We start from the raw sequence: 25,486 nt of genomic DNA, 5'->3' as shown, positions 1-25,486 counted from the left end.
TCTAAACCCACAGGTTCTCTCCTCCATGCGTGTTCCATTTCAGTTACTAGTGGCAAGCCCCTACTCAGAAAAGTCAGGGCAACCACACTTGCGCTTCCTAAAACAAAACAAAGTTTTGCCAGCTGTTGTGTCTTAGTAAGATTGAATTATGAAGCTTACTTACTTCATAAATGATTTAATCTACAGAACTTTGAAATCTTCCTCATCAAATCTTTTAGTACTTTCTGTTATGGATTATTGATATTTACTGAACATTCAGCCCAAATACATACTATATGTAGTTCACATATCTCCTTAAGCCAGAAGGTACTCATGCTTATGTATGTATAACTACTCATCCTTGTTCCAGTCACTTAGTAACCCATCCTTCTCTGATTTTCCCATTGACTTGAAATGCAAACTTAAGCATATAGTAAATATCTAACTCTGTATGCAGATATGTTCTTTGTCCCGCTCTCTGTTCTATTCACTTATTTCTCTCTGCTAGTGCATTATATTTAGTTAATACTGGGTTCACTGATATTAGCAAGCTAAGGATGTTGTTATTAGCTTCTTTCTTTGATCTGAAAATGAAGTTTTAAATAATTTTTCCATGATATCAAATATTTGAGGTACTTACTTTATAGTAATTGCACTGAATGATTTGGTTGCAAACTGAGCATGACTTACTTTCCCTTATTTATTTATATTTTTGTTCTTGTTTTGAAAAAAGTATGACATGTTTCATATACACCTCAAATATGTCTATCAAATTAACTACCAAATTTGATATACTTTGTGATATTATTAGAAAAAGAATTTTTATTTTTTTATACATTGGATATGTGCAACTATTGAGTGTCTGACTCTATAATACATTCTTATGCTTTTCTACCTAACTCAATGGTATATTATCCTAGTGTTGTTTGGTTTCCAATAATTACACTTTTTGTAATACTTTACAGTACATCTAGTAGAATCCAAACACAGTAGTTTTTGGTGCCTATAACTATTCTTTTAAATTTATACATCAATACTTTATACTCAGAAATTGGTCTTTCATTTTATCTGTTAGCTCTTCTATTCTCTATATGCCTTGAATGATATCCTGATATCACTTTATATTTAGAAGTCTTATATTTTCTATTTTAATTAAAGTTTATAAATAAGAAAATTCCCATGTCCCACTTTTCATAATTATATTTGGAGCTCTAATTGTAGTATTGCAATTTTTTGTTGCTATAATGAACTGCTTATAACCAGTTAGATTGACTAAGAAGTTTCTTTAGCTACCAGCTCTACGGTTACAGATCAAAGTCCAATATTGGAGAGGATCAGTGAACAGACCTCTGGGGAAGGCCTATAGACAGATTGCATCACAAAGGAAGGAGCCCTTGTGAGACTAAGGGATCACATTTTAAAAACCAAAAAGCAATGACCTTTCACTAGGCTTCACCTCCTGAAAACATCCCCACCTCTTCACTGCACTGAGCACCATGTCTCCAAAATGTGAATCCTTTAAGAACAAACCACATCGAAACCTTAGCCTGATTGCTTTTCAATAATAGGTCTAATTGACAGGGAGCTTCAATGCTGGTATTAGTTTATATGTTGCTAGAAATGCAGAGTAGCTGCATGACTAATTTATTGGTAAAAATGAATCTGATCCTCTCATTTAAAGATTACTCATGCCACATTTTTTAACATTTCAAACCACTTTTTGAAAAATTCAATAAGTAATTTATTTTACCACTGATCATTTTACTCATCACAGTCTTCCAAAAGCCTAGCTATTCAGTTACTCCAAAGAGAGTACCTGACTCAGAATGAAGGCACAAACTTACTAGAAGGAATCCTTTGGCATTTAGCAAAAAGCTGAACTGTAGAGCCCTCTTTCCTTTTGCAGATTTGTGTCTAGGCACTTAGCTAGCGAACATTCCCTGCAAATCTGTGTCTTTCTGCTAAACAGTTCTCAAGGTTGATGTGCCCATTTCTCGAGCAAAGGCAACGCTTCTTCATGGTGTGCCAGTAGCATGGAGACCTGTATGAGCATGCAGGGCTTTTGGAGCAGCTGCAAAGCGATGCACATGCTCTGAATGAGTAATTTGTTTCCTTCTTACCAACAGGATTTTAGGGCAGATAAGAGTGTAGTCAGTCTGCAATGCTTTGAAAGCAAAAGCACCATACTGATGGCAGTTGTGCAACATGCTCTGTGTGCCAATGATTTCCTGTTGAGGCTGTAGATCAAAATGTTGTGCAATAGTCATTATTAATTTATGGAATTCTATTTGTCGCCTTCTGCTTATAATCACACAGATGATATTGTTGTCAAGTGTGAGCTTTCCTTTTCTTCTCCAATTGAATCCATAATAAGAACACATTTCCCATTCCAGTCACATGTACAATGAAAGAAGTCTCCCAAAGCACACACTGAATTCTCATTTAATATTATTGAATTCTATTTCATTAAAAATTTCATCTTACAATTCATGAGGGGAGAAAATACCACAATTTTAAGAGCACTATGAAAGTCACCAGTTGTTAAGTAGCTCACCAGAAACAAATGAAAACCAAGTTATTGTTTCATTGTGTAAGTCCCAAAAGTGTTTAAGTTCAAAAACAGTGGAATGCCTGCTCTGAAACAGTCAGTGTCTGTGGTAGATGATGTTGACAATCTGTGAAGGTGGGGAAATTCCACTATGGCTACCCCAGCCATATTTTCACAATAATAGGGTCAAGTTTCTAATTATTTTACATGGGGTGCCTGTGTTCTCCTTCTGTGGCTGATAAAGATAGTTGATGAACTCATATGTTCTTTGTGGCTGATAAAGATAGTTGGTTTTTCTTCCCTTTCTGTGTGAAAAGCACAGACAGGAGTTTTATTCAACTGTGGCACATTAGGAAGAACATATAAAGGGGGTCTAGTGGTTCCCAGGTCCATCTTCAGGGTGTTGGTGTGAGCTTTTGATTTAAATAGAGCAAGGTACTGGGTCATGGCCAGGATATATGAATAATTAAGTAATCCTGGTCAAGGTGTGGGCCCACCTATCTGTGCCTGAGCTATAGCACTACAAGATGGTCCTTGGATATCATCAACCCAGGAGACTGGTTTCTATAAAAGAATCTGCTCCAGGGAATATGCTCTGTATTGCTGACAGTTGTTTTCATTCTGGGGTGGTGTGTCCTATAGGTTCATTGTTGCTTGAGAGTAGACTTAGTCACTTGTCTCCAGTCCCATTGTCCCTGGACTGTAAGGCATTTTAAGAGGAAAGGTTAAGGACAGTGACTTGTCTCTGTGCCTTCAGCCTTGAAGGAAGATAAAGTAGGCAAAGTTAAGCTGAGCGAAAGTAGACGGAGAATGGAATGGAATGAAAAATGAAAGACACATATTTAAACCTAAAAGTGGGAATATTACCAAGAGATATAGAGTCTCCTTTTCAGGTTCTTAGTCACATAGCTAAAAGAATTTTAAAACAGAATCAGAAACTAAGGCTAAGGTCAATCTCACTGGCATTTGAGAGGGAAAACACAGAGCAAGTAAGTTGCAGGTCTCAGCTGCTGTGGGGAGAGAGATGGATAATAGAAGGCGAGGAAGGCCCAGCCAAAAAGCATTGACCTTCCACTAGGCTTCACCTCCTAAAGGAGTCAGAGGTCACTGTATTGGAGTGGGTGGAGACTTACAAGAGAATGAAAATGCCATGAGTATCAGAACAATGAGGCTTAGGATTCTGGATAGTATCTAGAGAAGAGACATGGAAAGGGGGCAGGACAAAAAGTTACTGCTCAGAGAGTCAGAATTCAGAAGGTAAACAAGCTTAGCATTGCGGGTGTTCAAGCAGCTGGTTGAAGAGGAGCTTATGGGGTATGTGAATACATATCTCATTAAGAGGATGTTAGTCCCCCCCATTTCTGCCATGACTCCAAGTATATGTTTCTGACATCAGGGTACCCACCTTGAGGTTGTAAAACAAGGTTTTTTGCTCATTACAGGAGATCCACTTGCCTTGGCTGGGCAAGGTCTTTTCTTGACCACATTAAAAGGTATTGTCATCCTCCAGCCAAACTATTTGTAGAGGAGGTTACCAATCATAACCCATAAACCATGCAGTTTACATTAGAGAATGTTACTATGTTGGTATTTGTATATCTCAAAAGGGGATTTCCAACATGGGGCATACTTACTGTGTGTATTAGGAAAGATGTCATCCATAAATCATACCATGCATATCTTGTAACTGGTACTTGAAAAGCTGGTGGCCACAAATGGTCCTTTTCAGTTTTTATCTCCCTACCTACCATCCCCTACAATTCCTCCTAGAGGAATAAGGACCTTCATAATCATAGAAGGGTAGATAGAGGGGTAGGTGGGAATGTTAGGTTCTTCATCTTCTGCTGAGTAGTACTTTAGATACTTCCTAATCCTTGCTAAATAAGAGTGGGCCACAGGAGCAGAGGAGTAAAAGGCAGTCCGTTCTCTATCCAAAGGTCCTAGCATCAGATTTTGCTCATCTGGAACACAGGCTGGATTTTCTGATGCATCATCACCCAAAAGTTGGGTTTTTGGATTCTGGTGGGGACACTGTTGAACACAAATGCTGTCAGATAGATTAACAACAAAAGCTAAAGTGACACATCACGGGTCTACAAATTCATTTATGTGTCTGAAGTCATATAGGATGGCCTGTTCTATCTAAGAAGATCTTCAGTTTCAGTTTGCATCACTTAGACCCACCAAACAGTATAGGAGTGGGAGACAGAGGATCCCTGGTACAAGGTCTGTGTTACAAATAAAAGAATTTGAAGATGGATTCAGAAGAAAACTTGAGGATGTTTCTATTAGAGTTGAGAGAAAGCAACAGAGCAGGCCAGCTGGAGATTTTGGCAACTTCTGGAAGGGATGTGGGAAAGAGGATGAGATATTTAATGCTTTCTGAATTAGAGGTCAAGAAAGCAGAGAGACTCTGAGTGGAAGTCTGATTGCTGTCCTGGGGAAGGAGTCCTTAAGAGTGTTAAGGCAAGAAGCACTAGGATTTATGCCACACCTGGGAAGGGAAGGAGAAAAGAGCAGAAAAAGTTGCAGGGAATTTCTGCTGGCAACTGTGTCCTAGTTTGTTGTTTCATAATCCATTGTTTTATTTTTATTAGTTTTATTTTATTTGGATTTTTTGTTTTGTTTATTTACTTATTGATTTATTTGTTTATTTATTTATTTGTTTGTTTGTTTGTTTTAAGAAGCTCTTTGCCACCCTGGCTGGCCTCAAATTCACTATGTAGCCTAAGCTAGCCATGATTTCCTGTTCCTCCTGGCTTTACCCTCAAGTTCTGGGATTCCAGGCATGTACTGCCACATCCAGCTTCTTAATATTTTAATATCTTTACTGAACTGTCACAAACACATGATGAGACACAGCAATAAGTCTACAGCTTCATGGATGTCTGTCATGCATCTTTTTGTTGTTGTTTTGTTTTTTGAGACAAGGTTTCTCTGTATAAAAGCCATGGCTGTCCTGCAACTAGCTCTGTAGACCAGGCTGGCCTTATACTCACAGAAATCTGCCTGCCTCTGCCTCCTGAGTGCTGGGGTTAAAGGTGTGTGTCACCAACCACCCAGCCCTGTCATGTATCTCATTTGAAATCACCACTCAAAAGTCTCTTCCAATCTCACCTGGGCATGGAACTGCTGCTTTGACCTTACAGAGGAGGAGTCCATCATTCTTGCACTTCATAACTAGAATCACAGGGTGTGTGCCCTGTAACTAGCTGTTCCAATCATCACTTTCTCTGATTCAGATGTCAGGCTCTCGTGTTTTTTAAGGAGGAATTGCTAAGTCAGTGCTTGTCAGTACTGCTCTTGTTTATTTGACAATGAACTTTTGGATTTAGGAGAATGTAGCATTTAGAACCCAAAATATAAGTATCTTGCTGTGATTCTAATAATCATTTCTATATTAAAAACTTCACACAGTGCTACACCTGCTACCAGTACAAGGTCATACACAGAAAAGGGAAGGTTGGAGCCTACATCCATACCCAACACAACTCCAGACTTGGCAACAGACTGAAGTTCATTAGAGTATGATGGATGTATTAGTGTGATCAAGTATCACAAATGGATTATTTTCAAACAGCAGTGAACATGTAAATGTAAATTCCCCAAAGTAGATTTTTCACAGTTTTAAGTTCTTGTTAGTTTGGTGTATTGAGGCCATTGTTTTAAAAAATGACATAACACTGAATGAAAATATCAAACAGAGTTATGTGTGATGAGACTGTAATGTTTCACTGACACTGGGTCAGGATATAAATCATAATTCGCACTGTGTTTATCAATAAACTCCTTATTACTTCTAAAGAACCATCTTATGATATCAGATATATACTGATAAAGTACAATGTTGATAACTTTGTGTTAGGCGCCATGGCACACGCTAATTAAGATAGATAAAATTTGCTTCTTATACTTTTCCAGAGAGCCAAGTACACAAATAATTATAATTTTCAAAGGACATTGGGCTAGAATAGTAACAGAACTTAGAACATTCAAGGAGGTGCATAATAAAGTTAGCATTTGAATTCATTTTTTAAAGAAAGATTAAATTGAGTCTTCTCAGAGGAGAGACCAAGGAGTTTAGAATGAAAGTGAGTGTGGTGTTGTAGGCTGTACTCAGCACTTGGGAGGTTGAGACAAGTTCATAACCAACCCTGTCTCACCATCACCAATGACCATCACCAATACAAAATCTTAGAATGAAACAGAAAAAAAAAGATAAAATGTGATTGTTGACAAAAGGTAGACTTCAAAAATGATAATCATATTCATAAAGGTTATATGTTAGATCTTAAAGGGCCCAATATAATATATAATTTTATATGTTAATCTGTAGCAGCAATCCATGAAACAGAATATTGTGCCATAATCAAAGTGACCTTTTAGAAATAGTAACTGTGTGTATCCTATGAGAAAGGAAAATTGGGGTTAGGATGTAGGGAAATAGAGAAAATCCAAATACAGGAGAATTAAAGTACAGCAATTGTGTCAAGAATGGGAGTGACAGATTATGATATGAACACAAAACAAGTATGTCATCAGTGGAACTTGCTGACCACTTAGATGTGACACCCAGGGGAGAGGAATGAGCTAGCAATAATTCAATTTCTCATGAGTATGTTTATGAATGATGGGACCTCAGTGGATATTGGGAAATAAGAAACCCTTATTCAGGAGATTAGGATGGATGGATGGATGGATGGATGGATGGATGGATGGATGGATGGATGGATGGATGGTGCTTTATAGTATGCAAGTTAAAGGTTCTGACAGGTACAAACAATCAAAGCTATTTGAAATATCTGTACAGCAAGAGAGGGACTTGAACATTTCTGAAAAGTCACAAATTGGAGCATGACAGTGATTTTGGTCACTTAGTTTATGGATGAAAGGGAACCATAGCACTCCCCTCCTAGTAAAGATATAGGAATAAATCCCACTAGCCATAACGTGAAATTCCAGAAAGCACGGGAGGCAGTGGCTAGCACTGCAGGAGAGAGCATTTCAAGACAGCTTGGGTCTGGAGATGGTGCAGTAGTTGAGCGCACTGGCTGCTCTTACAGAGTACCTGAGTTCAGGACTCAGCACCAATGCCTATAGGGTGCCTGTTAACTCCAGTTCCTAAGGATCCAGTACCCTCCTCTGGCCTTCATAGGTACTGCACACATGCACTACATAAACACAGGCACAAACTCATTCATATAAAATAAAAAATACATCTTTAAAATATAAAAATATAAACATGTGTCTTTTAATCATATAAATTATAAGTAACAACAGTATAAGGGAAAGCTTGGGAGAGCAGTGTCCATTAAGAGAACAATGTACATTAGTTTTCTTTTACCTCATCAAACAACCCCAAAAGAAAACCTGAATTTAGTCATGGGGCAAAAGTTTGAGGGTAGTGAAAAATGACTTTCTGTTTTCAAGGTTAGCACCTGATGCATAACTTGTGTGTTTTAATGTTGACAGCTTCTTCCCTGTGATTCTCTAGAAGCAGATGAAATGGGAAAACTTAGACAAGAAAGAGATGCTGCCCGGGCAGAAGTGAATGTGCTTAAGGTAACCATCCCTCCGGCTTCCTTATGTTTCCTTTTTAAAAACATGAGCCCGTCCCGGATTCTGCAGTATTGAGCTCATTTTGTTCTTAATGAAGTATGTTAGTATCAGATAGGATCAAATCGCCTGTCTAATTGTCTTTAGAGAGCTATCCTGTAGTTTCCACTCACTTTTCCCCACCTTGTGATACACACATAAGATCCGGTGTGTGCAGTAGGTTTCCTCTCGTGTCTGATCTGGCTCCTCTTCCTCCTCCTCCTCTTCTCTCATATTGGTGGCAACAGCAGATGTAGCTGAGGAGCCAAACGAAGCAAGCTGTGATAATTTTGAATCCTCTGCTGTTCGTAGGAAATGAATTTTTTTTTTCCAGGTGCAGGGCCATGTCTGAGGGCCGATGTGTTTTGCTAATGCAACTTGAAAATGAAGGCACTGTGTTTTCAGGGTAGAACAAATCACATATGCTCCAAATACACGATAACATTTTGATTCACTCTCTAGAGTGGCATTCTGTTCTTAGTGGAATGTTGGGTTTAAGTTAAATCCTGACTTTTACAAGGAAAACAACATAATTACTTTATGATCACTTTACCATAAAAATATGCATTTTAAACTCTTGTTAGAAGTCCTTCTAGTTATTTAATTTCATTGGTATAAATTCTTTATTCAAAAAGAGAAACACCATTTTCTTTCTACTGTTGTTTTATAATGCCAGATTTTAGAGGAAGTTGATATTAAAAAATTTTAGCATATACTCTCAGAGATATGAAGACAGCCAAATCACATTTTTTTTTAAATAAACAAATATGTGTAGAGGTCAGAGACACATAGGGACTTCTGTACCAACTTCTACCTTTAACTGTAACCAAAAAAAAAATGCTTAAAAAAATGAATTCTTTAAACAATTAAAAAGAAGCATAGATCAGTTCTTACAGAACCACTTTATTATAGGTTGGCTTCGGTTTTGCCCATGCTTCAAGATGAGTCATGGCAACTTCTACCACAGCGCTCCTGTGTCTTCCATGGTGGAGATCCCCTATACCAGGTGCTTCTTTTACAGGGTTTTTAGCCATGTCTCTGTTAATGGATATTTGGGTTATCTTCAGTTTTCCATTATCAAAACTAACTCCAGGGACTGGAGAGATGGCTCAACTGTTAGGAGAACATTATCCTAGTACAGAGGACCCCAGTTAGGTTTCCAACAACCACATCAGCTCGTAGCACCATCTTCTACCCTCCAAGGACACCCACACATATGTGACATACACACAATAGATACACACACATGAAAATGAAAGAAAAGTAAATTTGTAAAGATAATGATAATTCCATTTTTAGTGACTGTAGATGTGTGGGTGGGCACTTGTGAAAATTCACAGTAAATCTGCCAAAATGGAATTGCAATATTAGAGAATACCAATGTAAAACATTCTATATATTTCTCCCAATTTTCTTTCATAAGGCTTTAGCAATTCATATTCCTTTGAATATAAATGAGTATCCCACAACTGTGGTTATATTTTATAACTCTGAAAACACCACCTTTCCACAAATTGGTGTATCTAGATGGAAATAGAGAATTCATTTTTCAAATCATTAGTTTCTTCTTACTCTCTTGGAACAGCCCTGTAGTGTTGGTTCCATTGGCAAGACAGAATTTTCTATGTGATTCATCTTTATGCAAACAAAATCCACAGATGTCACAGGTTTCAAAGGGTCTTAGATATTTTTGGTTTCCCTAAATTTTATCACTGTTAGATTTAATGATATATTTTGAGTTTTATTTTAATGCCAATATTAATTGCTAGAACTTTAACTTTAAAACTGAAAACCACACTGATGTAACATTTAAGCAAGGGCCCCATGAGGAGCTGTTTAATCAAGATCCCCTTTCAAGTTCATGAACTATAATTGAGCATATTTTAATGTTGCAAAACCCGAAGTCCCAGAATAAAAAGACTCTGCCTTAAATTTCTTCTACATTAAATCTTTTCTCTGAGACCCATTCATTTCTAAAGTTTCATGAGGGCTGGAGGGGTGTCTCAGTCATTAGGAGTACCTGTTGTTCAATACAGAGAATCTAGGTTCTTTTTTTTTTTTTTGTCTTTTTTTGTTTTTTATTTTTTTTTATTAGAAAGAAAATTATTTTACATGTCAATCGCAGGTCCCTCTCCCTCCTCTCCTCCCTTGACCTCCCCAACTAACACCCTACTCATCCTATACCCTTTCTGCTCCCCAGGAAGGGTGAGGCCTTCCATAGGGGGTCTTCAAAGTCTGTCATATTCTTTGGGATAGGGCCTAGGCCAACCCCCTTGTGTCTAGGCTCAGGGACTATCACTCCATGTGGAATGGGCTCCTAAAGTCCATTCCTATGGTAGCGATAAGTACTGATCCACTACAAGAGGCCCCATAGATTTCCAAGGACTCCTCACTGACACCCACATTCAGGGGGTCTATATCAGTCCCATGCTGGTTTCCCAGCTATCAGTCTGGGGACCAAGAGTCTCCCCTTGTTCAGGTCAGCTGTTTCTGTGGGTTTCACCAGCCTGATCTGGACCCCTTTGCTCATTAGTCCTCCTTCTCTGCATCTGGATTTCAGTTCAGTTCAAGGTTTAGCTGTGGGTGTCTGCTTCTGCTTCCACCAGCTGCTGGACGAAAGCTATACGATGGCATATGAATTAGTCATCAATCTCATTATCAGGAGAGGGCATTTAAGGTAGCCTCTCCTCTGTTGCTTAGATTGTTAGTTGGTGTCATCTTTTGTAGCTCTCCAGACATTAGAATCCAGGTTCTATTCCCAGCACCCACATGATGGTTTGCAACCATCTATAACTCCAGTTCCAGGGGATCCTATGCCCCCTTTTGACCTCTGTGGGCACCAAATATACATGTGGTGCACACACATATATGCAGGTCAGATACCATACACATAAAATAAAACGAAAAAATTTAATTTAAATTAAAACTTAAACGTATAAATGGTATGTCAAGCAGTAAACGTTTTGCTTGACAATGTTTGCATTTTTAGTCATTATACCTGTTTGCTACAGGTGTCTACACACACACACACACACACACACAGAGAGAGAGAGAGAGAGAGAGAGAGAGAGAGAGAGAGAGAGAGAGAGAGCAGCAGAGCTCGTTAAGTGAGGACCATAGAATAGAAATGGTCTGCTACCACTCATCAGCATCCTTCGACAGCTCAGAGTCTCTGTGTCTCACTTGAGGTACAAATTGGCCCATGGCTAATTTTTATTTCGAAGAAGTTCTCCTTAATAGTGCTATGGGAACTATTTAACCCTAAGACTCTCACAGAATTCAGACTGTTCCCACTTTGAAAGAAGAGTGGGTATAGGTAAATTTCCCATTTACAGGTGCAAAGGAAAACAGAGCAGAGCACCAGTAGTGAAGGGGGCTTGCAGAGTGTAAACCCACAGAAGGCCCCAGGCTCTCCGCTGCTGACCTGTGGCAGTTATTAGACCCCTATGTTGTATTCACCTTCACTTGCCTTCATTTCTCCTCCTAGACCATAGCAGGCTGGGTTACTCCAGAGGTCAGATTTTGCTTCTTCTAAACATGATGATGTTGCCATGAATCTTCACCACTCTAGTTAAGGTCCAAATAGCCTGTTCACATTTTCAGTAAGCTGGCTAAGACACTAGCCATTTTTTACTAGACCACTCAACAAGATAGGACATCTAAGAGAACATGTGTGGTTTAGCTCTAGGTTCAAAGATGATAATATTTTACCTTTATGTTACATTCAACTATGTATTTCATATTTTGGCTATAATAGTTATATCCGTTTTGTGACTTAATTGTTTGGAAATGGGCTAAAATTACATTAGGAAACTAAGTCAACCCAGTCTTTCTTTGGTATTAGTAGAAGCTTTTTATGTTCAATTCAGAATAATAAGGCCCTTTATCTGGTAGCTCCTTGGTATGATAGCCATCACCCAAAATTTAGTTGCTATCTATCCATTTCAATCCTGACTGACTTCTTTTGGATTTCAGATTTTGACATTGTATAACATTACAGTAATAAAGAATATTTTCACCATAATTATACTTGGGTGACTACTAGTTAGTATTATGTGAGACCAGGAAAATGACCAGGAATTGCATTAGGAGATTTTAGCAATTTGATGTTTGGAGAATAACCTTAGAAACAAAAGACTAGAAATCATACTTGGTGTCACAATGACATGCTATTAATTCAGTGGTTTCTAACACAGGAGAAACTACTTGAATCAGAGAGACATAGGAAGCAGTTAACAGAAGAACTCCAAAACGTGAAGCAGGTAAGTCTGTGTGGGGATGGGGGGGTGCATGAAGGTGGGATGCATGAGCCTACCCAAATTTTAAAGCAGTGATACTTCATCATATCTCAGAATTTGCTGCTGCAAATGGAACAGGAGGAAACTGTAGAACTCTTAAAAATGAACATTTGGAGTTTATCCCCACTAGAGTCCTGCTCTGTTACTCAACAAATGTAAAAACTCTGAAATGGCTTCCATGAACCAAAATGACCAGTCTTGTTGCTTTTCTATTCTCTTTCATTTCCCTTTTGTTTCTCTTCCTTTCTTTCGTTATTTGTACTTTGAGATTTTTATTAAAGAAAAACCAAACAAGCACTCCTCCCCAAAACTTCACCCAAAAGAGCACTGTTACAGTTAATTGTTAATAATAGATGATTAAATATTTGCTTTCACTTTCCATAGTCTTCACCAAACTGGAAGTAGATTAGGACAAGACAAATGGCAATATGAAAAAGTAGAAGCACAAACAGTGAATACACGCTAAGCAAGAATTCAGTGTCAGTTGAACCCTGTTAGAGAAGAGTGGTTGCTTGATTCTGAACCCCCTCACACTGCATTAAATAAGCCAAGAAGACAAACAGAGCCATGTGTGACTCATATCTTCAATATGGCCGTGACAGAGACCAGAGTAAACCTCTGAAAGTACATATAAGGAGAGTAAATTATTATCAGAGTAAGTCCTGAAGCCGGCCTGCCACTGAAGTCCAGGCTTCATAGACCAGACAAGGTATTAAAGAGTCTGAAAGGGGTAAGGAGAAACAAGAATCCAACAAACCACAAGTAAAATCAGCCCTGGGACAAAAAAAAAGGTGTACTAATTAATGTCCAGATCCTGAACGCTGGTCAGGACTTGATTCCAAAGAGTGTACACCAGAAGTAGCAACCACTAAGGATTGTTGCTTCAGAGGGAGAATCAGGTAAACTGAAGTTAACAGAATACCTTGAGACTAGGCAGTGACTGGAAAGAAAACCCCAAGAAGAAAATGAAGGGTCTTAGGGAAAGAGAAGGCAGACTAATCCGCCTATTTCTCACCCTGGGACCATCAGTAATGTAACCTGTAAGGCACCTGCACAGAAGAGTGCTCTTGACCCAAGACCTTTCTATGAAATGATTGTTTTTTAAGCAGAAAAAAAAAAAAAAACACATCATTAACAAACTGCAAAAGTTCATGTGAATTAATGTGAATTAAAGCTTCTGTCCTGGTGGCTGGTTGGTGGTGGCACATGCCTTTAATCCCAGCACTCTGGAGGCAGAGGCAGGTGGATCTCTGTGAGTTCCAGGCCAGCCTGAGCTACAGAGTGAATTCCAGGACAGCCAAGGCTACACAGAGAAACCCTGTCTTAGAAAACAAAACAAAACAAAACAAAACGTTTCCATCGTGGTGAAATGTGCACAGCAATTGAATAAATGAAGTATTAGACAGCTGTAATGTAGCATTCCACATTCAGCTGAATGCCTTCAACAAGTATTGGAGCTAAGAGAAATAGGCCTCAAGTCTGAAATTTAAAAAGGATTAAGAAGAGAAGACTAGGGCCAGTAAGATGGCTCATGGAGTCAAGGCGCTTGCTAACAAGCCTGACAGTTCCAAACATGTAGTAAAAAAACAGAGATGGAAATTAAATTCCCAAGATTTATATTCAAGTGCATTGGGAACATGATAGTAAATTGTATAATTTCTTAAAGAAACCAGTGAGAACAAGAAACTGCCAAACTTTGCGGAATTAGAAGCGCTGCATGGAATGAGCAGCCTCTCTCACTGGTTCAGAACCTCCCACCACCACCACCACCACCACCACGTGTGCATTCCTAGAAAGATGCCAGATTTCAGGGCAGAGAGGTCAGCTCCTTTAGGCCTGGAGCAACTTCACAAAGTAAGCAGTGCTAAAGTTGACAGAGCCATACCACGAGGAGCTTCCTGACAGGGCCTGCATCTGGATGAACCAGGACACCAAAGCATTAATCACAGTTGTAAATGATGCACCACCGTGGAATAATGATAACTCACAAGTCCATACCCTGTATAATTAGATTAGGTAATGGACGGGGAGGGAGGAGCACTCTGGCTCGTGGTGATTGTGGAGTGCGGACTGGAAACGGCAGTGATACTGCTAGATTTGGAAAGAAGTGTTTTGAATGTTTTCGTAAGGATTGAATTAGGGACAAATTAAGATGCTAAATTTAGGAGGAAATTTTAATGAACAAGAAGATATCTACATAGTTATGTGGTTTAAAAGTAACTCTCCAAACCACTGCTAATTATAAGGGAGAAATAGTAATTATGCAGTGGAAAATTGAGAAGCCAGTTTGATGCTAAAAGTTATCCTCACCAATGAAGAAGTCATTGTCACTTCAAATGTGATACTCTGAAAAGGACACAGTGTCACCTATGTGCTATTCTGACTGAGAGTGTAGAGCCTAAGTCTAACCTTAACCTTGGGGGGACATCTGTCAAGGGGGTATATATGTGTCATATTCTTCAGAGCCATACATCCTAACCTGATAAAATGCTGGACATTAAGAGGAGTCGAGAAACAGGAAATCTAAATCTGACCCTAGATCTGATCCTATACTGGAGTGGGGGGTGGGGGGATAGTGAAGGACATTACTGGGTGACTAGACAAATCTGGAATGTGGAAGGTAGATCAATGAAAATACTGAGTAGAACTTGACACTCCAAAATGCGCTATAGTTACATATCTTTACTAGGAATACTGTTGTACTTAAGGATAAAGGGCTATGACATATGTAATTTATTCTACATGGTTAAGAAACCATATGCATGCATACATGCATGTTGCATACACATACATATACATGCTGAATAAAGAGGAGATTGAAAACATGTAATGTTTTGGCAACAGCTTATAAATATTCATGCTCGTAAGAATACCTTGTGTCTGGCCGGAGAGATGGCTCAGCCGTTAAAGGCTAGGCTAATAACCAAAAATATAAGAATTCCTTGTGTCTTATTCAGCAACATATTGGCCAAAAGCTGAATCTGGTATGTTTGGTAAATCTGGGTGGAGAATATAAGAACATTCTTAATATTATTCTTTCTTTTCTTTAAAATTTGTTTATTTTATGTAGATGAGTGTTGGCCTGCATGTACATATCATACTACATGCATGCCTGTTGTCCAAGGTCAGAAAAAGCCTTGGGCCCTCTACATCTGGAGTTATGGATGGTTGTAAGCTACCATGTTGGTGGTGAAAACCAAACCTGGGTTCTCTGCAAGAGTAGCAAATGTTCTTAACTGAGACATCTTTCCAACCCCTCTTCATGCTATTCTCATACTTTAAAAAAATTCAAGTCCTCTATAGTTCAGCCAATTTTTCAGACTTTTGTTTTGAAACAGGCTTACTCTCTAGCCTGGGCCGGCTTCAAATTAATGGCAGTTCTCCTGCCTCAGTCTCCAAACTGCTGGAATTACAGTTCAAATATCCTTTTTTTGTTTTAGTTCTTAATTAAAGGGTGTGTGTGTGTGTGTGTGTGTGTGTGTGTGTGTGTGTGTGTATGTGTGTGTGTGTGTGTGTGTGTGTGTGTGTGTGTGTGTGTGTACGGTCATGCATGCCCATGCACACCCTGCACCTGTATGCATGGTGCCTGAGTGGCATATGGAGATCAGAGAACAACTTTAGAGCCTTTTATCATTTTGCTTTTGGGTTCTAGGAGTAGACTTGGGACATCAGGCCTAGCCATGGGCATCTTTACCTTCTGGGCCACCAAACTACCAAACTGGCCCCTGACCCTTATTTTATTAAGTGTTTAGTTGGTATGCCTTTTAAGGTTTTTTTTTTTTTTTTTTTACTTCTTTTACTTCTGTGTCTTCAGCACCTCTATCTTGTGTGCTTTACATTTCAGTGTTCTTTGTGTTCTGAAACTTGGATTTGTGAATCTTCCCATTTAAATATGTGTAAAATAAGTTAAGGGATGTTCTCACTACATTTAATCAAAACTTTTTGTTTTCCTAAATTCTTGGGGCGCATTAGTTGTTGAATACCAACTCTGTTTGATGTAATCGTTACATTAAGGCTGACATAAGACATGAAGGAAAGAAAGAGCCAACCAACAGTTGTACTGTCTTTTCCCAGCAATAACTTCCCTCCCTTTCCACATAAGGCCTTTCTGTATTTATTTCTCTGAAATAATTGTCTTCCGTTATATAAAAATATCAAATCTATATCAATAAACCATCTGTATCAGAACTTAATATGAATAAATGGGAATGAGATAGAGATGAAAGTGTGAAGAGTAGAGGTTCTGGCTCTTCTCTGATGGGTGAATTGCAGAAGCACAAGTGTGGGAGATAAGGGCTCCTGCACGGGCATCAGTATTAGACCATGTAGGTTTGTACCCCAACCCTTCCTCTAGCTGGCTGTTGACCTCCAGCAAGCTACTTTGCCTTCCTAAGCCTTCGTTTGATAATAGGACCCTTCTCAAGAATGTCAGAAGAACTGAGTGAGAGTAAATCCATATATGATGATGTATATCACCCATAGCAAGCACTCGAGTATTAATACGACTGTCAAAAGTGATAGGAGAAATGTTAAACAATGGACACAATTTGTTTTAGCCATTAATTTAGAGGGAAATGAAATTCTAACTGAAGGATTAGATAATTTCTCATAGATGGGGTAGGGTAAAAGCTGGGCTTTCTAATAATGGGAACATTCTTTCATAGCAGGGAGAAGCCATTTTGTGTATTTAATTTTTACCGTGTTTGTATTTTTTTTTTTTTTTTTTTTTTTTTTTGGTTTTTTGAGACAGGGTTTCTCTGTGGCTTTGGAGGCTGTCCTGGAACTAGCTCTTGTAGACCAGACTGGTCTCGAACTCACAGAGATCCGCCTGCCTCTGCCTCCCGAATGCTGGGATTAAAGGCGTGCTCCACCAACGCCCGATCCGTGTTTGTACCTTATGTCTAATTAAGTAACAATAAATGTCATCCTGCAATTGATCCAGAGAACTGCAGAGTTTAAGTGTGTTAACTTTGGTTAGCTGATTCTTTGAAAACAGTATTTAAGTATTCTTGTAACATCATCACCATAATCAATAAACAGAAACATGGAAATAAAGAAGACAGGAAATGACATTTAAATTGAAATGTTGAGGCCAAATCATGTAGTCAGTTGAATGTTAGCTTACAGGTTCAACAGAAACATGGAAATAAAGAAGACAGGAAATGACATTTAAATTGAAATGTTGAGGCCAAATCATGTAGTCAGTTGAGTGTTAGTTAACTTACAGGTTCAACGATCAACTGCCCCCAATGGTATTTGACAAATGAGAAAACCGAGCATCTTACTCCACCCTTCATCTGACCACATTCCTTTTCACTCTGCATTCAACTTGTTGACCCAAAGAATTTGAGGTCAACTGAATGCTTAAAGTATTTACCACTCTTTACCACTGCCCTATCTGGTCCAAGTTCATCTTCCTGATACTGTCAGCTTCCTTCCATATCATACTTCTACCCCTGCCCCACCCCTGAATAGTCCAGATTGAATGATTAGCTATAAATATCCTTTTAAAAACTTAACAAAAACTCTGTAGGTGTAGGGTAAAAGGGCCAGCCAAAGAAACACACCCTGGCCCTGAAACCAGAGCCAGTGAAAAACACACACCCTGGTTGTGAAACCAGAGCCAAAAGACTAAAATGGGCCAGTGAAAGAGACACGCTTTGCCCTGAAACCAAAGCCAGTGAAAGAAACACACCCTGGCCCTGAAACCAAAGCCAAAGAAACATACTCTGCTCCTGACCAACGCAGCACAAAAACCAACCAATCCCGGAGCAGGGAAACCAGCCAATCCCTGAGCATGAAATCCAGCCAATCTCTTGTCCATACTCAGGGATTGAAATCTGACCAATTCCCACCCTGAAAATCTTCACCCTGGAAAAACTCCACCCCTAAGAAACTCTATATAAGCCCTGGGCCTGTTCAATTGGGAGCTGCCTTTTGCACTCTGGCAGAGGCAGCCACCCTCCTGGATTCCTCACTCCCAATAAATCTCTTGAATGAGGTTTGGGTGAGACCTTCTTTCAAGGGCAGAGGAAAGAAGTAACCATTTTTACCAGAGCAGAGAGGAGCGGAACTATAACGGATTCACTGGGGAAACCATCCCCCAGTGAAGCTGAATTGTTATATCTAGGAAACCTTTCCCTGGAGCAGGACTGTAAGCTCTAAACTGCTATGGTTATGTGACTTTATGGTATTCCTTGGCTCCCAAATGCCAGGATCCCTTTCCGTCCAAGCTGCAGAAATCCCAAAATAGATGCCAAAGCTGACAGGTGGGCTACATAATTACCTGCCCCAACTGACTTCTCTCATCTCTCCTCACCTCCACTGCACTGTGTTTCTTCATCCCTTCTATCCACTTTCTCCAGTCCCTTCGTCTTCCTGTACCGTCACCTAAACTGTGGGTAAAAGGATTTTGAGTAACACTAAGCTCTTCCACTCATTTTTAACAATATACTTGTTAGGTTTTTCTTTTTAGCTTTATCTCCTGAGTAGAGAGTGTTTCTTGGGGACAGTCGCCTCTGATTTCAGCAACAGCTGCCACAAACTAGTTACTCAGATGTTTGAGAAGGTGAGGAAGGGAAGAAGGAAAAAACGAGAGATTAATTTAACATCTGGTTAGGAAGTGACTGAAGACCAAATAAAAGGTGACTGTAAAAGTCCAGTCTATCATCCAATAGAAACATAAAAGCCACTTACAGACAGTTAAATTTTGTACTAGCAGAAAGAAACAAAAACTTAAATGTATTTAATCTATTGGGCAGTGGTGGTGCACGCCTTTAATCCCAGCATTCCGGAGGCAGAGGCTGGCGGATCTCTGTGAAGCCAGCCTGATCTACAAGAGCTAGTTCCAGGACAACCTCCAAAGCAATACAGAGAAACTCTTGTCTTGGAAAAAAAAAATGGCATGCAACAATATTACAATTTTATTAATGAGATATTTTATATTTTGCATGGTATCTTTATAATAGTATTACTTTATACTTTTAGAACATCTTTATTATATTAATTTTTGATTGGAAATAACTGGATCTGTTTTTTAACATAATAAAATCTATGTGAAAACAAAGATTCTTATGCTCAAATTTCTCTAAACTTACTTTAAAAGTTTCTTATAACTGAACTAAATCCCAAAGTATCTTAATATTTGTGTCCATGTCACAAAACTTAGGTTTTTTTAGAATGATTTATCTTTTCATAACTACATCTGCTTAAGAATATCCAGTAATTCTTTTCACCTCAGTAATGTAGCCTCATTTTCCAGTATATATACTGGTCCTAGCTCTAAACAGTATCAGCTACAAAACCTATTTTGAGATCCATTTAGTTTTGCAGCAAATTGATACATACATTGATAACTAGGATTTACCTGTGAATACTTATGATGAAAATATAAACTAATTATAATGGTTTGTATTGTTGCAAATTTCATTGGCAATTTAAGTTCTTACTGTTTTACATTCAGAAGTCAGATTTGCTGTTAGTAAGAGTTTCGTGTGAATTAGTTCATTCATATGCCGTGTGATATTAATGAGAAAAATGTAAATCGCACTGCCTTTTCTGTTGTTGTTTTTGATTACTGGATAATGGCACTAAAACTGTGCCCATAGCAGTTTTAAACAGTGAGCATCAGAAAGCTAAGCACAGGTTTGTGGGTTTTTTACCATATGTATCTATCTTATGGTGTAATAAAATAATAAAACCCTTGTTTAAAAACATCAATAAATTCAATGTCTTGCTCTAACAAAGCTGGAATACCATCTGCTGTAATAAAAACTTGTTTTTCATTATCTAGCTGAAATTTTTTTCTTTAAAATATCTATTCTAAACATTTTGAGTTTTTTTATTCTGGTTAAAAATTAACATTTCATCAAAATTTGAAAGTTCTTTGAGATAAATGTTCATGAAATCTCAGTCAGACATTTTCTCTTTTGTTACACCATTTATCTGAAACTATAGAAAAGTAACTGATTTACTTACACATTTTCATTCTGTTGATCACTGGTATTGTTAGAAAGTTTCTAGAGTATGTAGGAATTTGTGACTTAATTAAAGAACTTTAGCTATACAAAGTACTTTTTCTATCTTTATCATAACTGAAATTACAAGTTTAACTTTAAAAAATGGCTTCCTTTTGTGCACAAACCAAATCCGTTCTACAGCTGTCAGGATTACAAATGTGGGGCATTTACTTCTGAGTTAATGGCTAATTCCATTTTTTCTCTGCTGATTGTTAAAGAGAACTTTCTAGCAAATTCATTGTACTCTTACAAAACTCTGTTTCAGTATTGCTCAGTTTTTATATATTGAAAAAAATACTATACTTCAAATATCTTCGTAAAATGTTCATTTCCAGTCTCTTTTTCCATCCTGGTAATATTGCTAGTCTGTTTATTCTCTATCATTAGAATATCCTAATTTTTTCTTCTTAATATTTTGATGTATTTCTTTGGCAATATCCTCCATGTGTGTACCTCCACTGTGATCATTCCTACCCCTAAATTGCTCTCTATCTCCTCCCTTACCCTTTACACTTCCCCATCCCACTCTCATGTCCTCCTCCTCTCTCTCTCTCTCTCTCTCTCTCTCTCTCTCTGTCTCTCTCTGTTTCTCTCTGTCTGTCTCTCTGTCTCTCTGTCTCTGTCTCTCTCTCTCTGTCTCTCTCTCTCTGTCTCTCTCTCTCCCTCTCTCTTTTTCTGAGTCCAATTAGTGATACCTGCATGCTTGACAGTTACGGTGCCCTCTACCTACGATGATGACACCCACGAACAGTAATGACTCCACCTCCCTCAGTAGCCATAAGTTGCCAATCGCTCATTAGCTAGGAATAGAGCTCAGCAACTCCTCCATCCATATCTGAATGCTGGCTATCTTGATCTTTTGCCATCTCTGTGTGGGTAACCGCAGCTGCTGTGAATTCATGAGTGCAATGGCCATGCCATGTTCCGAAGACAGCCTCTCACAACACTTGCCCATCTTTCAGCTCTTAGGTTCCCTGAGCCTTGAAGGTTCAGGGCTGAGCACTCTACAGTCACTTAGTCTCAATTCTTGGGTCAATTCCAATGAGCAGTCTACAATGGCTGCTGCTCAGCAGAAAAAGAAATTCCTCTAAGCAAGGGGGAAAGCAGCACTAACCTGTGCATCGAAACATAAACATTTAGAAGGCCTTTGGTCACTATGTCCATTTAACAAAAGAGCATTAATAAGTTCCCTTCTAAGGCCTGTGGCCTCCTCAGCCATGTTTTGTTTGTTTGTTTGTTTGTGAGTCCATGGATTTGCATAGTGCTCAGAAAACAGGCTTGGACTGTTTTCTATCTCAAGACTACTCACTAGCCAAACACTAATTTTGCTCAGGAAATAATGGGAAAGTCTTATGTCAGTAAGAACTAGATTGGGTTTAGCTTAAAATATTAACAAAAGAACAAAGAATGAGAAAATTATTAAACTAGGGCAAGGTTTTATGTTCAAAAATTTTCTTTTTAATTTAAATGTGAAGCGTGCTGGCAAGACGGGTCAGCAGGTGGAGGCACCTGTAACCAAATTTAATGACCTGAGTGTGATCCCCATGACCCACATGGTAGAGGAAGAGGATGGAATCCCCAGATTGTCCTCTGACCTCCACATGTGCATCAGGACATGCAAACACACACACACACACACACACACACACACACACACACACGTAAACAGAATAAATAAATAAATAAATAACTGTAATAAAATGTTTAAAAATCACAACTTTTCATATTCTGTGTATCTTTAAAACACTTCAAAAGTAATCAATTTTTAAGAAATTTTTGCTGGGCAGTGGTGGCGCATGCCTTTCATCCCGTCTAATCAGAAAGTGAGTGACTATGTCCATAACAGTCATGCTGCTGTACCTGTAGGCACATATTGTCTGGCAGGTGGGTATTATGGCATAGAGGGTACATTGATACTTTTCTCTCTCACTTACCTGCATAGCACCTTTCAGAAATATAAAAGCTAGCCAGTAGGAAGTTTCTAGGTCAGTTCCAGCTTGTTTTCTCTGTATCCTGTATCCAAAGTGTGTTACATCTTCAGCAATAGCATCTTACAAGCAAGTTATGGTAGGTAAGCAAGAGCAATGGCAATAGCATGTGTTGTTGAAGGAGCAGGGAGCTCTGACCAGTAATTCATAGGGAAAGATCCTTTATTAACTCACTTTGAGACTTTATCTTATTATAAAAGGATGAAGCAATCCTAAAAGCATCATGGTGTCCCCCTTTCAAAAGTTCTTTGGCTATTTTGAAATTATGGAAGCTGACTTACCTTCAGTGTAATGACTTAAAAAGAAAGCAATGAGTGACTACAGGGAAGAAAGGGATAGTGGGTAGAAGGCAGAGAGAGGAAGGACTTAAAAGAACAAGCATGGCCCCGACATGCTTTTCCACTGAAAGGGTCTGGCCCCTTATTTTTCTTCAACCAGGAATCGCCATGGCACTTCATATTCTGTAATGAATTGACTCTACTACTTTCTGAAACCCTTCTTCTTCTTCTTCTTCTTCTTCTTCTTCTTCTTCTTCTTCTTCTTCTTCTTCTTCTTCTTCTTCTTCTCCTTCTCCTTCTCCTCCTTCTTCCTCTTTCTTCTCCTCCTTCTCCTCCTCCTCCTCATCTTCCTCCTCCTCTTCCTTCTCTTTCTCCTCCTCCTCGTCTTCCTCGTCTTCCTCCTTCTCCTCCTCCTCCTTCTTTTTTTTTTCTTGGTGAGATTTCATGCCCTACAGAATAGCCCAGCCCTGCTGTTTAAAATTATGAGGACAATTTCCCATGAAATTAAACTTGTCACTTTTTTTCCTTCAAGTTCTAACAACTTCTAACAGGTATGAGCCATTCTTGTAGCATCTCCCTTTGATCAACAACTTTCTAAAACCCACCCTCTCACTGGAGTTGTTTTTAAAAGTCCTTCCAAGGCAGTGTTATGACCTCAGGCAACCATGAATTGGTGAATATTCCAGCACCAAAATACTTAGCTTGTCTGAACCAGTCTTTGCTCTGAGGGAACATGGGAAATTGTTTATTTGGCAACTTCACTGGGATCAGATAAGCCCATTTGTAGTCTCCTCACCTGTGCAGAGTTTGGGCTGAAGACTTCAGAAGGGCATGAAATAGGAGGTCAAATCAGTTCAGGGTTTCTCCCTACACGGGATTCTCTGACATGGACTTCGTCACAGTACACACTGCTAGCAACTCTGTCTTGGTTTGTGGATGAGGCAAGGAAGATAACTTTGAGAACAAGTTAACTATCTCTAAAAAGAAGCATAGTCCCATACTTCTGAGGAATGTGTTCCTTTACGTTTTAAAGAAACAATGCTTGTGGACTTATGGAGATTTCCCTAGTGCCAGGTTTCTCGTTAAGATCATAACAGCTCCCTCTATTAAGGTAACTCTTTTCTTGCTCTCCTCTGTTCTTCCCCCAACTCGACCTTCCTGATCCCTCATGTTCTCCCCCCCCACCCCTTCTCCCATCCGCTTTCTCTCTAAGCAATGGTGGAGAGACTACCTTAAATGTCCCTCCCCTATAATGAGATTGATGACTCCCTTAGCCTTCATCTAATAATTGATGGAAGCAGAAGCAGAGATTCACAGCTAAGCACTGAGCTGAATCCCTGGAATCCAGTTGTAGAGAGGGAGGAGTGATGAGCAAAGGGGTCAAGACCATGCTGGGGAAACCCACAGAAACAGCTGACCTGAGCAAGTGGGAGCTCACAGACCCTAGTCTGACAGCTGGGGAACCAGCATAAGACTGAACCAGGCCCCCTGGACATGGGTGTCAGTTGGGAGGGCCTGGGCAGTCTATGAGGCCTCTGGCAGTGGAACCAGTATTTATCCCTAGTGTACGAAACGGACTTTGGGAGCCCACTCCCTATGGAGGGATACTCTCTCAGCCTAGATACACGGGGGAGGGCCTAGGTCCTGCCCCATAGGATGTGACAGACTTTGATGATCCCCCATGGGAGGCCTCACCCTCCCTGAGGAGTGGATGGGGCATGGGATGAGGGGTTGGGGGAGAGGGGGAGAATGGGAGGACAGGAGGGATAGGGAACTGGGATTGGTATGTAAAAGATGATTGGTTCTAATTTAAATAAAAAATAATATAAAAAAAGAAACAGGGACACCTCTAATCTTTATATCAGTGTGACCTTCTTAGCTTTAATAGTTTTCAATAACAGTACTAGTAGTTATTCTAAAATACCATCTCATTATTGGAGGGAAGAAAATAAAAAAAAATAATGCATTTGCTGTGTCAGTCCTTTCTGTTTCAAAAGCATGCTATAGTAAACTATTCCTCCTCTTAGACTGACAACTTCTTATTCTCACTAAAGAACTGTTACAGAGAGATACCTCATGCTACTCTTTGGGGCTACTACCACCTCCTTCCACCTGCCCTCCTAATACCTGACCACTGTTAATCTGTTGTCCACCCTACTTTTTGTCATTTGATAATGCTATTCAAATGGAACCATCTAGCAAGCCGCTTTTCATAATGATCAATTTTCCCTCATCTTAACTCTCTTGGATCCACCTGGATTGTTGTATCGATCCACGAGCTGCTCCTGTTTTCTTGATGAGAGCATTATAAAACTAGTTTTCTCTAAGAGGTTGGTGGATTGTTTCACCGTTACCTTCCTAGTTGTGATATTCTACTATTATGCAGGCCGTGACCACTGGGTGAGATTTTATGAACATGAGATCTCTCTCTGATATTAGAATTGTGGCTCAGCCCTAACCTTAGAAAAGCTTTTAAAAATAAAAAAGGTACTTGGAGAACAATTATAAAGCACTTATAATGTTAGGCAACAGTGTGATTAAAGAAGCTTATAGAACAAATATACTTGGATGTATTTTTCAGCGTCAGTTCTCTCTCTCTCTCTCTCTCTCTCTCTCTCTCTCTCTCTCTCTCTCTCTCTGTGTGTGTGTGTGTGTGTGTGATCAGAAAGTAACATATCTTTTTCCTAGCATTAGACTCTGCCCTAGAAACTGCCTAAGGTAAGGAAAGCTTACTTGAAAAGGGAGCAGGATATGTGGTTTCCCAGACTCCCTGTCATCATCC

General features: G+C 39.2%; 1 protein-coding gene across 4 annotated transcripts in view; it reads left to right on the top strand.

Annotated features, from left to right (window-relative positions):
* The window catches only part of Stxbp4 (syntaxin binding protein 4), a 152,512-nt gene that overhangs the window by 46,094 nt on the left and 80,932 nt on the right, over positions 1–25,486 (top strand). For all 4 annotated transcript variants that reach the window (XR_004770715.1, XM_035447410.1, XM_027426264.2 and 1 more), the window contains 2 exons: positions 8,000–8,089; positions 12,319–12,384. Coding sequence is in view for 3 of the 4 variants with exons in the window: in XM_035447410.1 (XP_035303301.1) it covers positions 8,000–8,089; positions 12,319–12,384 (156 nt within the window). In the remaining variant the exon portion in view is untranslated. The remainder of the gene's footprint in view (positions 1–7,999; positions 8,090–12,318; positions 12,385–25,486) is intronic.

The sequence above is a fragment of the Cricetulus griseus genome, chromosome 7 (assembly GCF_003668045.3).
Source record: "Cricetulus griseus strain 17A/GY chromosome 7, alternate assembly CriGri-PICRH-1.0, whole genome shotgun sequence".
Lineage (NCBI taxonomy): Eukaryota > Metazoa > Chordata > Mammalia > Rodentia > Cricetidae > Cricetulus > Cricetulus griseus.
The sequence above is the reverse complement of the archived record's forward strand: the minus strand, read 5'-3'. Positions and strand labels throughout refer to the sequence as shown.